The 13435-nt window shown below is 56.1% G+C and overlaps 1 protein-coding gene across 1 annotated transcript; it reads left to right on the top strand.

Moving 5' to 3' along the window:
* The first annotated feature begins 1168 nt into the window (after positions 1-1168).
* On the top strand, positions 1169-7689 carry ZIC5 (Zic family member 5). Its single transcript, XM_054271845.1, is given in 4 exon segments — positions 1169-1635; positions 1637-1712; positions 1715-2615; positions 7099-7689. Coding segments are annotated over 4 exon segments (1755 nt in total). The 5' UTR covers positions 1169-1312; the 3' UTR covers positions 7554-7689.
* The last annotated feature ends 5746 nt before the right edge of the window (positions 7690-13435 follow it).

The raw sequence follows: 13435 nt of genomic DNA, 5'->3' as shown, positions 1-13435 counted from the left end.
TATCAGTAAAAGCTACTTCTCCTCCCTCAGAAAAGTCACGACAATGCTCCTTTCCCCTTTTGGCTCGCAGGGAAATCCCGGCCTTGCCTAATCAATCCCCTCAAAGGGCAGCAGCATCCTTTGTACCGAAGGGCCAGTTTCGGCGCTCCACAAAGAGCTTCGCTTTCGAGGACCGGCACACCCCGCACGCCAGGGGCGGTCCCATCGCTGTCCCCGCCCGTCCTCTACCTCTGCCCCCTTGCAAGAGAGCTCCCACTTTTCCTGCCTTTTCTGGGGCAGCAGCTCGGGGCCGACACACGCCAGCCGGAGACTCGCCCGTTTCCCACCCTACCCTTCGGACATCCGAAGGAGTCGAGGAGCATTTATGCTCGGGGCCAGTAGCGCTGCGGGGGTTTCATCTCTATTTCGCCGCTGCTGAATGAGGGCCGGGGGGGATGCAGCTGCCTGGACTCCGGCTGTGGGACCGCCGAGGGGCGTGGGGCGGCTCTCCCCGGGATGCCCCGGGAAGCCGCTGCGGGAGGAGGGAGCCCCAAAGCGGCAGCGAGCGCAGGCTCCCAAAACTTGGCTCTAACATGTGCCACTTGCCCCCCCCCCCCTCCCCTCCCCGCTCACTCGTTTATTTTCTAAAGGAAAGGAATCCCAACCCCCGCCGTCTTCTTTTCAGGGAAACTTTGGCCGCCTTCTCCCAGCGGTGCCTTGGGCATGAGCACGCACAGGCTCGGCCTCGCGTGGGCGTGGGGTTGCGCACATTGTTGCAGGAGGGAGCGCTTTCCCGCCTGATCCATGAATGAACGCGGCCCTCCAAAAAAAAAAAAAAAGATAAGGAAGCTGAGCACAGAGCCGGACAGCAGCCGCGCCGCCAGGCGAGGAGAGAAACCCCACGGCCCCGCAAACGTAAACACGGCGGAGCACCTGAGCGGGGCGCCCCGTCCGGCGCCCGGGGAGCGGAGGCGGCTGCTGCTGCCCGGTGCTGCCGGCGGGGGGCGGCGGGGGAGGCGCCGGGCGCGCCCGTCGGGCCCCGCGAAGTTTTGCGAGTGCAACTTCGGGGGGCGGCGCGGGGGGGCCCGGGGGGGCGGCGGGGGCGGATCCCCGCTGCGCCGGCGGCCTGAAAGGGAGCCAATCGCGGGGCCCCGGCCGCTGCCAATCATCGCCGTCCGTCCAATCCCTCCGGCGCGGTGTCCGAGCCGTATTCCCCAGCGCGCCGCCGAAGTGTGGTGAGGGCTCTGCCAATCGCGGGCGGGCAGAGCGGGGCCAGGGATGCGCGGGGCTCGGAGCGCAGACAAAAGAAGTTAAAGAGCCGCTTAATATATACATGTTTTTGAAGGCGGGTAAAGGGAAAAAAATAACAACAGCGAGCGTAGATGGGCTTGGCTGTGTCGTTATGGAGCCCCCTTTGAGCAAGAGGAACCCGACACTGAGATTAGCGGATTTGGCAGCGGCGCAGCCCCATCCTCACCAGAACATGACAGGCTTCCCGGGGCTGGGGAACCACCACGTCCACCCCCACCACGCGGCCCACCTCCACCCCGGGGACGCGGGCGGCGACCCCGGCGGCGCCCTCACGCCGCTCGGACCCGAGCACATGGCGCAGCCCGCCGCCCTCAAGCTCACGCCCGAGGCGCTCACCGCCGCCGCCTTCGCCGCGCCCGCCGCCACCACCGCCGCCGCCGCAGCCGCCACCGCCGCCGCCGCCACCACCGCCGCCGCCTACGCGCCGCCCGCCGCCGCCCTCCCGGGATACCCGTCGGGGGAGGCGGCGGGCCGGGACTTTCTCCTGCGGCGGGAGCTGCCCGCCGCCGCCGCCGCCGCCGTGCACGGGGCGCTGGGCGAGCAGCACCCTCCCGCCGGCTCCCCCCACCTTCCGCACCCGCCGCCGCACGGCGTCTTCATCTCGGCCGCCGGCACCTACGGCGCGACCGACGGGGCGCACGCCGCCTTCCCGCCGCCGCCGCCCGGCGAGCAGGGCGCGCCCGCCGGCCGCCACCCGCCGCTCAACGGGCAGATGCGTCTGGGGCTGGCGGCCGCCGCCGCCGGGGAGCTCTACGGGCGCGCCGAGGCGCACTACGGGGCCGCCGCCGCCTCCTCCTCCTCCTCCTCCTCGGCGCTGCAAGGCTACGGCTCCGTCAACCTCAACCTGGCGGCGGCCGGGCACGGGCACCCGCACCACCCCCATCCCCACCACCACCACCATCACCACCACCACCACCATGGCCACGTCGGGGCCGCGGCGGCGGCGGCGGCCGGGGCCTTCCTGCGATACATGCGACAGCCCATCAAGCAAGAGCTGATCTGCAAATGGATCGACCGGGAGCCGCCTCCTCCACCTCCGCCGCCGCCACCGGGCGCTAGGAAGCCTTGCTCCAAAACTTTCAGCACGATGCAGGAGCTGGTGAGCCATGTCACCGTGGAGCACGTCGGTGGGCCCGAGCAGAGCAGCCACGTGTGCTACTGGGAGGAGTGTCCCCGTGAAGGCAAGCCCTTCAAAGCGAAATACAAACTCATCAACCACATCCGAGTACACACGGGAGAGAAGCCCTTCCCTTGCCCCTTCCCCGGCTGCGGGAAGGTCTTCGCTCGCTCTGAAAACCTCAAGATCCACAAGCGGACTCATACAGGTGGGTTGTTCTTCACACCCCCACCCCCCCTCCCCGCAAGGGTTTCCTTCCTTTATTTTTTTTTCTCCCCTTTCCTCCTCTTTTCCTCCTCTCCTACGCACCGCCGAACATGTGACTTTTTCATGAATAAGTAATTCGGCAGCACACGGGCCACGCACACAGAGCTACGTACACGCACCCGGCCCCTCTGCCCTGCACACACGTGTCGCGTCCCCCCCTCCAGCCCCCCCTTCACCTTGGGCAGCTCCCTCCCCACCCCCACCCCCTCCGCTGCCCACCTCCCGCATCCCGGCAGCACCGGATAAATACACCGATTAATAAATAACGCGGGGCCGGGCGAAGATGAGCAGCAGCCCCTGCGGAAGAGCGAGGAGAGGATGAGCGCTCGCCCTTCCCTGCTCCCGCCGCCCTTGTCCGGGGCGCTCCGGGGGGCACCCCGGGATGGGAGGCGCTGCGCTTTGCCCCGTCCCCCCGGCACGCCGGAGGACGACGGTTCTGCCCTTCCCCCGCTTCTGTCGGCGGGGACGGAGCCGGGCGGGTGCCGCTTGGCCCGGCGGAGATGGGGCCGCGGGGGCTCTTGGGGGCGCAGTTCCCCTGCGCTGCGGGCGGCGGTGCCGGTGCTCGGGGCTGCCGGTGCTACCGGCGCTGCCGGACCGCCCTGTGACCGGCGCTCTGGGGCTGCCCCGCTCCGGGACTGTCCCTGCTAGCGGGACCAGCGATGCTGCCGGGTGTGCGCTCCGCCCTGGGCCAGGGATGTTGCGGAACCGCGGGGGATGCTGAGGGCGCTGCGCTGCCGGGGCTGCCCGTGCCGCCGGGCTACCGGAGCGCCGCCGGTGCCGCGGCTCCGGGCGCTGCCTGGGCTGCTGCCTCCGGCGGCAGTGCCCGCGGAACCGGGAGCAGGGAGCGAGGCGGGGGAAGGCTCTCACCGGAGGACGCTGCCCTCCCTTTGTGGATCTGAGAAGCAAACTTCAAAGTCGCCCCGACTGCTCGGTGGGGTACGGGAGGAGGGAGCCGCACCCCCGGAGAATGCCTCGGGGAACAGGCGGGGGCCCCTGGAAGGGCTTGGGGTGTCTTTGAGCCTTTTAGTGTTTTATATTTTTCTGAGTTTCGTTTTGGTGGTTTTTTTCTTTTTTTTTGTTTGGGTTGGGTTTTTTCCTCCACTTTCTCCTCATTCCTCGCCACTCCCGAAATACGCATTTCCATCTGAGTGTAAAATACTGCCGAAAACGAACGAAGCCGGGATTTATAGTGGCAGACAAATATTATTCCTTGGAGGATACTTAAGGAAGTGGAGTTGCCGTAATTGCTTTCTTGATTTATTGTTTGCTGCTCGGGAAGAGAAAAGCGGCGACCGTACAACGTGTTGTTCCGATGTAAAACCAAATGGCCCATGGCTGAAAGGATTATAGATTTTTATCTCCAGAATTTGTCAGGCACGAGCCCGTGTGTAGCAGCGGAGCCCTGAGGGTGCCTGGCGCTCTACACCCCGAGCCGGGCATGGTGTGTGGGGGGAGATTCCTCCGGGGCAGAGGAGGGGGCAAGGTCTGACACTTTTTGTTGTTGTTGTTGTGTTAACGACACCGCGGAATGAGTTAGCTGGAGGCCCGCGGTTTTGTCATCTGTTCGAAAAACTAAAGTTCACAGCGGACTTTTCTGGGCTCCTCAACTCCTTACCCATCTCAGCTCCAAGGGGCAGGCGGGAGGGAGGTGGGAAGAACTCCGGGAGAGGCTTGCGTGGAGGCAGAGAGGTTCAGCCGGGAAAAAGAGCCCCCCACCAAAACCCGAATTCGTATCAGGCACAGTTCGCAGCTCTTAGATGAGGTCTAGCATTGCCCCGAGGCAATGCGTGGGACGTGGCTCCTTGCAAAGAAAATTTGGAGAAGTTTTCAGCTACCCGCAGTCCCCGGGAGGATGTCTGTGCGTGAGCCCACGAAGAAAGGCTCTATCCACGCAGATAGATCCACTCTATCGTTGCACCAAAGCAGCCCTCGGGGAGGGGGGCAATATCCCACCCCTAATGACAGCTCTGCCCATGGGAGGGCAAAGGCGACAGGAGCCTTTCCCTACATATTTCTCCCCACGCCTTCGAGTGGACAAGGGATCCTAAACTTTCTGCCCCTTCCTATCAGATTAATTACTGTCATTTTGCCACTTCGGCTTTGACTTATTCATGTGCAGCCTGGGAGCAGGAGAGATTTACAAACTATTCGTATATTATGGGCGTTTGGCGCCCGGGGAAAAAATAATAGCACTATAATCGCATCATTAGGCGGTTTTGCATCTTTCTGGTAATTCTTGAGGAAGAAGAGTATTTCAGTAATTCAGGAAGTGGTTGTTGTTTGGGACCTTTTTCTCCCTTTTTTTTTTTTTTTACTTTTATTTTCTTTTTCCTCAGAAGCATCCTCCGGGGGGCTGCACAGCAAGCTCTGCAGCTGCTGCCCTGTTCTGGGGACAAATCACGATTCCCAAACCCGGTGCATTCCAGGGGGAATCGGGACCTAGTCCCTTCTGCAATTTTGCTTTCTCCTTGCCAAGGACGATGCTCAGGATGGTCAGGCTTCCTTCCAGCGATTCCTAGACCTTCCAAAAAAGTGATCCCGAGCCCCATCTGTGCCTCTCCCCTCCACCCGCTCTGCTGGTGCCAGGAGGAGTGAGGGGACGGCGCCCTGCATCTCGCCCCCTTCCGTGGGTTGAAACCACCTACAAATGGTTAAACTCTGACGTGGTGCCCTCGTCAGCACAACGGGGACACACCGGGACCTTCACCAGTCCTGGGCTTATGGGGAATTTGGTCGTGGAGATCTGGAGTCTAGGGAGGGTGCCCACGCGTGAATCCGGGTGGGAAGGCACTTCCCTAAAACCCTGAGGGAGTGGACACGGTTTGGTCCAGCTGGTTGGAGCATTTCTCAGGGGGCTTCGGGCTCTGCCGGTCATGGCCAGCAGCAGGATGTGTGAGCCTTCAGCCTTGGGGTAACACAGTTAGAAACTGCCCAAAACCTCTGGGAGATTTGCTTTGTTTTCCCGGGAAAATTAATAGTAATTAATGAACAAACGAAGTGACTGGAAGCTTGTCTCAGGGGTGTGCGAGGTTTTCATGCACTTAAAACCCATGAGGCACAATTTAATTATTTTTCTCCTTTTTTTTTTTTTTTTTTTTTTTTTTTTTTTTTTAAGATAAACCTTGCACTTTCCAGTGCTACCACATTGGTGGTAGGTGAGCCGATTTTAATTGAACAAATTGATGCATAAATAAGCTGTGGAGGTGTATGTTTCTATAGTAACAGCCAAGAAATCGCTTCTAAAAATAAAAATAGTTTTCTTAGTCCCATTATTATTTTAATAAATAATAAACGCGATACAATCTTGCAAAGGGGAGGAGTAGTAAAAATCGCTTGCGAGTAAGGAGAAAATGTCCACCGAGAGAGCTGCTGGGTTGTTATTTCTGAGCCCTCAGAGCAAATCCCATCTGAAAATACACATCAGCCACGTCTAAAGGGACTCAAGAGTCTCGATAGTAATGACAAAGATTATCAGTGCAGGTCTGTCTGTGCTGGACTCCCGTGTAGCACGGCAGAGTGAGAAAAACTCGCTGCGAGAAGCTTCCGTACAGGGATCTGCCACTTTTTTCTTTTTCCTCTGGTGTCTCAGCAAGAGGCATTTACCCAGCCCCATTCGGGATCTGCGAGGAAGGGTCTGCTCGGAGCCGTGGAGAAGGACACGGCCATAAGCAGCAGAACATCTGTGTTCCAGGGTGTGCTGCAGGAGACGAGCGTGTGTGGGAGAGCTACGCCAGGCTAACCGCCCCGGGCTGATTTTCACAACCTCTTTAACTGTTAGGCAATGTGTAAAAACTCTTCAAAGTACATCATCCGCACACGTTTAGACCCAAATTTGCCCAGGGTGAGCAGCTACGCTGCCCTCATCTCCGATGTCTGGGTTGGTGCCCCCAACTTGCAGGTTCCCAGTCCGGGCTGCGGGTGCTCCCTCCTTTGTGTCGGGATGCTTAAACAGGTGTTACTTTTATTTTACCCAAACTAATTATTCCTCCAGCGCAGTGCCCATTGGGAAAGGATTACGCAGGAGATGTGCCAGGCGAGCCAGGCTGCCGGCGAACGCCAGCCCTCGCAGGCAAAGGCATTGAGAGGTTTTGTTTGGGCTCGGTCATTAGAGCGGTAATGAAGGATTCTCGTGTGCGAGGGGAGCGCCGCCGAGGGCAAACAAGGCCGGGGGGGCCCTGCCGCAGCCAGCCCGGGACTCGGGGCCCGAGGGCTGCCAGCGACGTGTGACAGGCAGCAAAACACGGGGGAAAAGTCGGAAACCTCGGGCGTGTCAGGACTGTCGCGAAGGGGGAGGAAAGAAGGGCGAGGGGAGGAAAAGGAGGGAAGGGGGATGTTTGCCCTCGCCGCTCGCCCCGCAGGCCGCGCTGCGGAGGGGCTGCGGGCAGGGCCGGTGACGGTGCCGTGTGTCCCCTGTGTCCCCGCAGGGGAGAAGCCCTTCAAGTGCGAGTTCGACGGCTGCGAGAGGAAGTTCGCCAACAGCAGCGACCGCAAGAAGCATTCCCACGTGCACACCTCGGACAAGCCCTACTACTGCAAGATCCGCGGCTGCGACAAGTCCTACACGCACCCCAGCTCCCTGCGGAAGCACATGAAGATCCACTGCAAGTCGCCGCCGCCCTCCCCGCCGCCGGGCTCGCAGGGCTACGCGGCGGCGGGGCCCCCCGACGGCCCGCTGCCCCCCGAGGCAGAGCCGGCCGCCGAGCCGCCCCGGGGGCGCCGCGCCGCGCTCTCGCCGCCGGTCACCGACCTCAGCGAGTGGTACGTCTGCCAGGCCGGGGGCGCGCCCCGCCGGGCCCGCAGCCCCTCCAGCCGCGGCACCTCCCCGGCATCCGAGGAGGATGAGCCCCACAGGACCTCGGGGGGCAGAACTGCTCCCTAGGGCCGTGCCGAGCCGTGCCAAGCTGCCGGTGGCCCCGGCCCCACCGCACTGGCCCGGGCCGCAGAGGCAGCCACCTGGCACGGGGCGCTGCCGTGGAAGTGCCATCAGGTTTGACTCGCGCTATTTATTCCATGTATGAAACCCTATGGTGTTTGTATGGTAACTAATTTAATTAAAGAGACTCGGACCTTTTTTTTTTTTTTTTTTTTGGTAAATAAAAGCATTAATAACGCCAGGCTGGGTCGTCCCAGCCACCCGAGCCGCACGATTTTGCAGGGGGACGGTGTCAATGGAGATGCCCATCTTCCACTCTGCCCATTGCCCATTGCTCTTAACAAGATTAAGCTGGCGAAGGCTGCAAACAAGCAGAGCCTAGCCAATCTCTGGAATGGCTCTTAAGTACCTTAGCTGCCACCCCAGCACCTCCTCTTTGGCTTGGGTAAAGCCCCAGGTCAGCAGCAGCCTCCTGACTGTAAAGCAGCACCTGCTAAAGCTCCAGCTAGTCAAGGACAGGTTGCACATCCCTTAAAATAAAATTAAATAAATGCATTTCCCCGCCCCTCTTGCAGTTCAGCTCCTTTGTAGCTGAGGGTTTCTCTCCCGAGTCGGGGGGTCCCACCTGCACCCGGCATTTTCTCTGCAGCCTTTCTTTCACCCTTAGCCATAACATTGTGCAAACGATTTACGAAAGGAAAGACAAAAGATGCAGGACTCCTTTTTCACTCCTCCACGGTTTGTACTTGTATGGCTCCTAGAACGTAGCCAGAGAATAAAAGAAACACGCTGCTATTTGACAACTGTGATACTGTGATACATTTTTGATTTTTTCCCCCTAAAAACAGCACACGGAAACTCTGCGAATTTTGCTTTTCTTGGGGTTGGTGTTATTATTACTCTGATTATTATTGCTTTTTTTAAAAGTTCGTCTCTCAGATGAAGATTTTGCCTCATGCTCCCTCCAGCCCTCTGGGGCTTGGGAGGGGGAGCAGCCCCTCGGGCCTGACGAGTCCCGGAGTAGGGGGCAGGCACAGAGGGATTATCTTTTTATTATTATTTTTATGTATATTATTTCATCTCTCCAACCGAGCTGATGCCTGCGTGCTTTTCAGCATCCCCCTGAAGTGGCCCGGCAGAGTCACCTGGCAGGCGGGGACCAGAGCTGCTGGGAGGGAAGCCCGGGGTGGGGACACGGGCTGGGCTCGGGGTGCCAGCCTGCCCAAAGCTGCCAAGAGCCAGCCCTGCGGCCGGGGGCTGCGGGAACACCCCAGCCCAGAGCCCTGGAGCCGGGAGCGGGGCGCAAATGAAGTAAAGAGCACTAATTCCTCCTCAGAGACCCTGAGAGAAGAAGCGGCCGCCTCCCTCCCCTCCCCCAGGGCTTGTGGAAATGTGTTTTGTGTGCCGTGAATGGTGGATGTCGTCTTGTCATTGTTAATAACGTGTATGTGAACGCGATTATTTTGTACAGTCAAATTAATTTATTTTCTGACATCACCCTTTTTTTTCCTTTTTTAAATTTTTTTTTGACTCCCCTGTAACAGTACAGAGCACACCAAAGAATTATCTTATTAATTTTGGTGATAGATTGTTGTTTATGCTGATGTGGTTTGTACAAAAAAGAAATCATTATATTTTTCAGCTTACTTGAATGAACGATGTAATGTGAAACAGACTCTTCCTGCATGTCCTCCGTGCGGTGTGTTGGTGCTGATAATATATAAATTTATGTATAGTTCATAGAGATATTATATTATTAGTACAGTGCATGGTGCTGTCACTCTGGAAGCCTTTAAACGTTGTCTTCATATTGTTGTGTTGGATCTAAAGAAGCAGGCGTTACTTTGAAAACAAGCCGAAAACTTGAATAGAAAATAATTTTTTAAAGCTCATTCAATTTGCTTTTTATTCGTTTTTCAAAGCCCATTTGAATAAATAGAAAATAATAAACTGAGGTATGAACTTTTTAAAAAATAATTTATGTAATGTAATCTTATTAGAGATATATTGGTGCTGATTTATAAACGAACTTTTTAATTTATGCATTTTTTCAATAACAGATTGCACTATACATTACGACATGGCAGGGTTTATAAACTATGGCTCGGGGGGATATATCACTATTTTTATGTATTTGCTACACGTAAGGTCACACACTTGCCCAACAGTTTTATGACACATGATACCTCCTAAATAATAATAAAAAAATTGCTAATTTAAAACTTTTCATCTCTGTAAACCCCATAAAAAATCAACAAAAATAATCATGCAAATCAATAAAAATATTATTCCTACGTATTGCATGTGCCTTACTAAGAGACAAGGGGCAGAGACAGACCAGAACACCCCCTTTCCCCCCGGGGGTCAGCAGCTAGATCCAGACCCAGCCACAGCCTCCCAGGTGTTGGGGGGGCTGAGATGCTCCGGCTTTGCCCAGAGAATCCTGCGAGTAAATAGGGCTCTCCTGCGAGTAAATAGGGCTCTCCTGCGAGTAAATAGGGTTCTCCTGCGGGTTCGCCTCTCTCTGCAGCCGGGCAGAGCAGGGATGCTCGGGCAGAGCCAGCCCTGCTCCCCGGGGCTGCGGGCCTCGCTCCCCGGGCTGCGGGCCCCGATCCGGGCTGAGGGCGGCCCGGGCTGAGGGGTTCGGGGTGCCCGGTGCCGATGGAGCAGCTGGGTGCCTGCTGCTGCCATCCCGGGCACAGGGGGAAGAGAGGGAGGGACAGACAGACAGAGGCACGACACAGGCACAGGCCAGACATTCACACACATGACATTCCTCATCTCTGTCAAGGACAGAGAGAATATAAAATCGGAATATAAAGTCTAATCAATTAACATGTTTATTTCTGTTGGGGAGAAAAGCCAAAACAGCAACGCCAAAACAACAACAAAAAAGGGAGATTTTCCTGGCAGCGTTCTCTTGAGGATACTCATGAGTTAAATAGCACTACTCTTCGGTAGTAGCCATGTAAGCGAAACCGTATGCCAGAAGATGATTCTGAAACTCAGAGTGAGGTCAGACAAGAAATAACGCCAGGAAATCACCAGAATGAAGGAGAAGAAAAACCCCGAAGTTTTCAGAAGCTGAGTGAGGACAGGTTTCTCGTTTCTAGTGAGGAAAACTGAGTAAAACCCGTGAAAAAAATCCGGGCAGAATCGTGTGTCGGCATCCTCCAGGATTATTTCCTCTTTTAAAATTTCTTTTTAAATAAAATAAATTAAATAAAACTGGCCCAGAGTGATTGCGCCCCCGCCCCGTAATTTACCAGTGCTTGAAAATGACTGGTCAAAATGTCAAGAACAGTTTCACCAAAAGGTTAGAGTGTTTTTTAAGTCAGTTTTGTTAAATGTGGTAAAGGTGAAACAGGTTGCAAAGAGTTGTTTCAAGCAGAATGACAATAACCAACATACGAAGCAGAAAAACACTCATAAATGAGGGCTCCAATCAATGGGAAAACTTATAGCTCCCTAATGAAGTTTCTTGTGAAAAGGAGGGCGACACAAAGCCACCGAGACATGAATCATTCATGGGAAATATAAAAGATAAAAGATATCTGACAATGAGCAGAACCTTGTATAGAGTGTCTAAAACAAGTTTCCCCTTCTTATTTTCTGCTTCCCCCCCCTCCAACCTCCCTCTCCTAGTGTTCCCTGCCCGCCCTATAGAGTTAACATTGACCAGTGCACGTCCTGCCCCACTTCAAAGTAATTTAGCCCAGAACGGAAGGCTTGGCGCTTGGACAATCTTCATGGTGTGTTAGGATTTCTATGGCAATTGGCAAGCAAGACGTTCCCATCTGAATATGGCTCAAAGAAAGCCACTTATTGACACCGAGTTGGCCATCATCAAAGACTTCATCTTTTCCTAGGCGAAACGTGGTCCTAGCAAACACTGTTTAAATCATCTACCTTTGTAGTCGCGGCTGGGAGACATCTCGCCACACACTATTGCTGGCGCTCGGCCCTTTAAAGGCGACAGCGGCGGTAGCGAAGTTTGAAGGGACTAAGAAATTTCGGGAGTGTGGGAAATGGCATTGCGGGGAGGGGGGCTGTGGATAGGGATAAGCGGGGAGCTCTCGGGGCTGCGCCCCCCGCCGCCCCCGCCACGGGCAGGGTGTGGGACGCGGCGCAGCCGGGATAGGCCGCTGCTTTGTTTTTCAAAGCACGGGTGGCGGGGAGAACCGAGGATTTTCAGGGGTTTTCCCCGCGTGTTTCGTGCTTCTGGAGATGTCGCCAGGGAGTTGCGGAGCGCTGGCGAGGCTGGACCGTCACACGCTTCCCCCCCTCCCCCCGCCCCTTCCCCCGCCGTCACCCCGGAAAAATATTCCCAGGTGGAGCGGGGCAGGACGGGGCGGGAGCGTGCGGGAGCCGCGCTCCCATCGCACGCCGGCACACACGCTGCCCCCGGCCCGACACCCGAACGCCGGCGGGGCGCTGCCGCCGCTCCCCCCGCATCCCGCGCAGCCCCGGCACACACAACCACGCTCCCGCATTCACACACACACCACGCAAGTGCCTAATCAGGCAGGGAGAAGTTCAAAGGCAGGTTCTTTGAAATTCAAACTACTGCTTTTATGGTACATCAACATGGAGCGTTAGGATTGCTATGGCAATGAGCGCAGCAAAAGCAAGCTGCATTTAAAATAGTCCACCTCGATTCGAGACACTCTATTAAGATACAGTTGCATTGACCTTTAGTTTCATGCCGTGTTAGCGCAGTCAATTTTCACTTCATCAGAACGTCTCATATTTTTTGGCCTCTCTCCCAACGACCCTCCCCCTCCACTTTTTTTTTAAGACCCCCCCCCCCCCAACTTCAGCAGATAAACAAATAAGTGGGGAAGAAGCTCCATCTCCAGCTCTCCTCGTCTTCTGCCTCCCTCTTTTTTTTCCCCCACCTAAGTACTTTTATTTGCAGAGCGATTGTTCTTTGTTTATTTAATACAAGTACTGTGTGAATGGTGAAAAATAAACACGATGAAAAATAACCAAACAGATGATTCCGCCAAGTGAAAAAGCCCGGACTTAATAAAAGTGCGAAGCAGTCACCGTTGAATGAGAAATCCTTTGAAGTGGAACTTATTATAGGAAGAATACTTTTTGGTTTCCCTAACGACGCTGCTGAATTGAAAGGGCTCGCCTTTGTCAACGATTTGTTCTCCTTTGCCGGGATGCCCGCAGAAATTACTTACATGGGCTGCCTTAACATGCAGCCTGCAAATCAGTAACTTCGCAGCTCAGACTCGCAGACGCCGCTCTTCTAAGGACAAAAAGAAGTCAGGAGGAAAACACCCCAACCTTTCATTCAGCCTCTTATTTTGGGGGGTGAGGGGGGGCGGAGGGCGAAGAGGGGGTTTGGGGCGGGGGGAGGAGAGCGGATCCTGCGGCAGCACCCCCGGCCCCCCCGGTCCCCGCCCGGCCGCAGGGACCCCGAGCGGGCCCGTCCCTCCGCTCGGCCGGCCCCGGAGCGAGCAGGGGGGCGGCGGAGCTCCTGCGGCAGCGCCGTGTCCCTCCTTCCCCCACCCCCGCTCCCCCTTTTCTCTCTTCTGCCAAGCGATTTTCCCAGGCAGAGACATATTTAATAAGGGTCGTTTATTACGAAGGCGCTTTGAAGGGTCGCCCCTGAAGCCCTGTGTCCATTAAAAACATGGAGGTGACATTTAAACCTCGTTTTAAAGGAGCTCTGGGGTAGTTCAATGAAAGGCAACTCGTTTGTCTTATGAGCTTGGAAACAACCTCCCTTCTTCTCCTTTTGACCACATGGCATAACTCAAAAACAATAGTTCAAAAGTAAAATGGCATCGTGGTGTTCAGCCTCAGACAGGCACCCATCTAGCAGGAGAGAAAAGGGATAGTCCATAACACAATGTGCTTTTTGTGTCCGACTC

This window comes from Melozone crissalis, unplaced genomic scaffold (genome assembly GCF_028551555.1).
Source record: "Melozone crissalis strain CALT ecotype California unplaced genomic scaffold, PUWL_Pcris_2 ptg000013l_1, whole genome shotgun sequence".
In the NCBI taxonomy this organism is placed as follows: domain Eukaryota; kingdom Metazoa; phylum Chordata; class Aves; order Passeriformes; family Passerellidae; genus Melozone; species Melozone crissalis.
The sequence above is the reverse complement of the archived record's forward strand: the minus strand, read 5'-3'. Positions and strand labels throughout refer to the sequence as shown.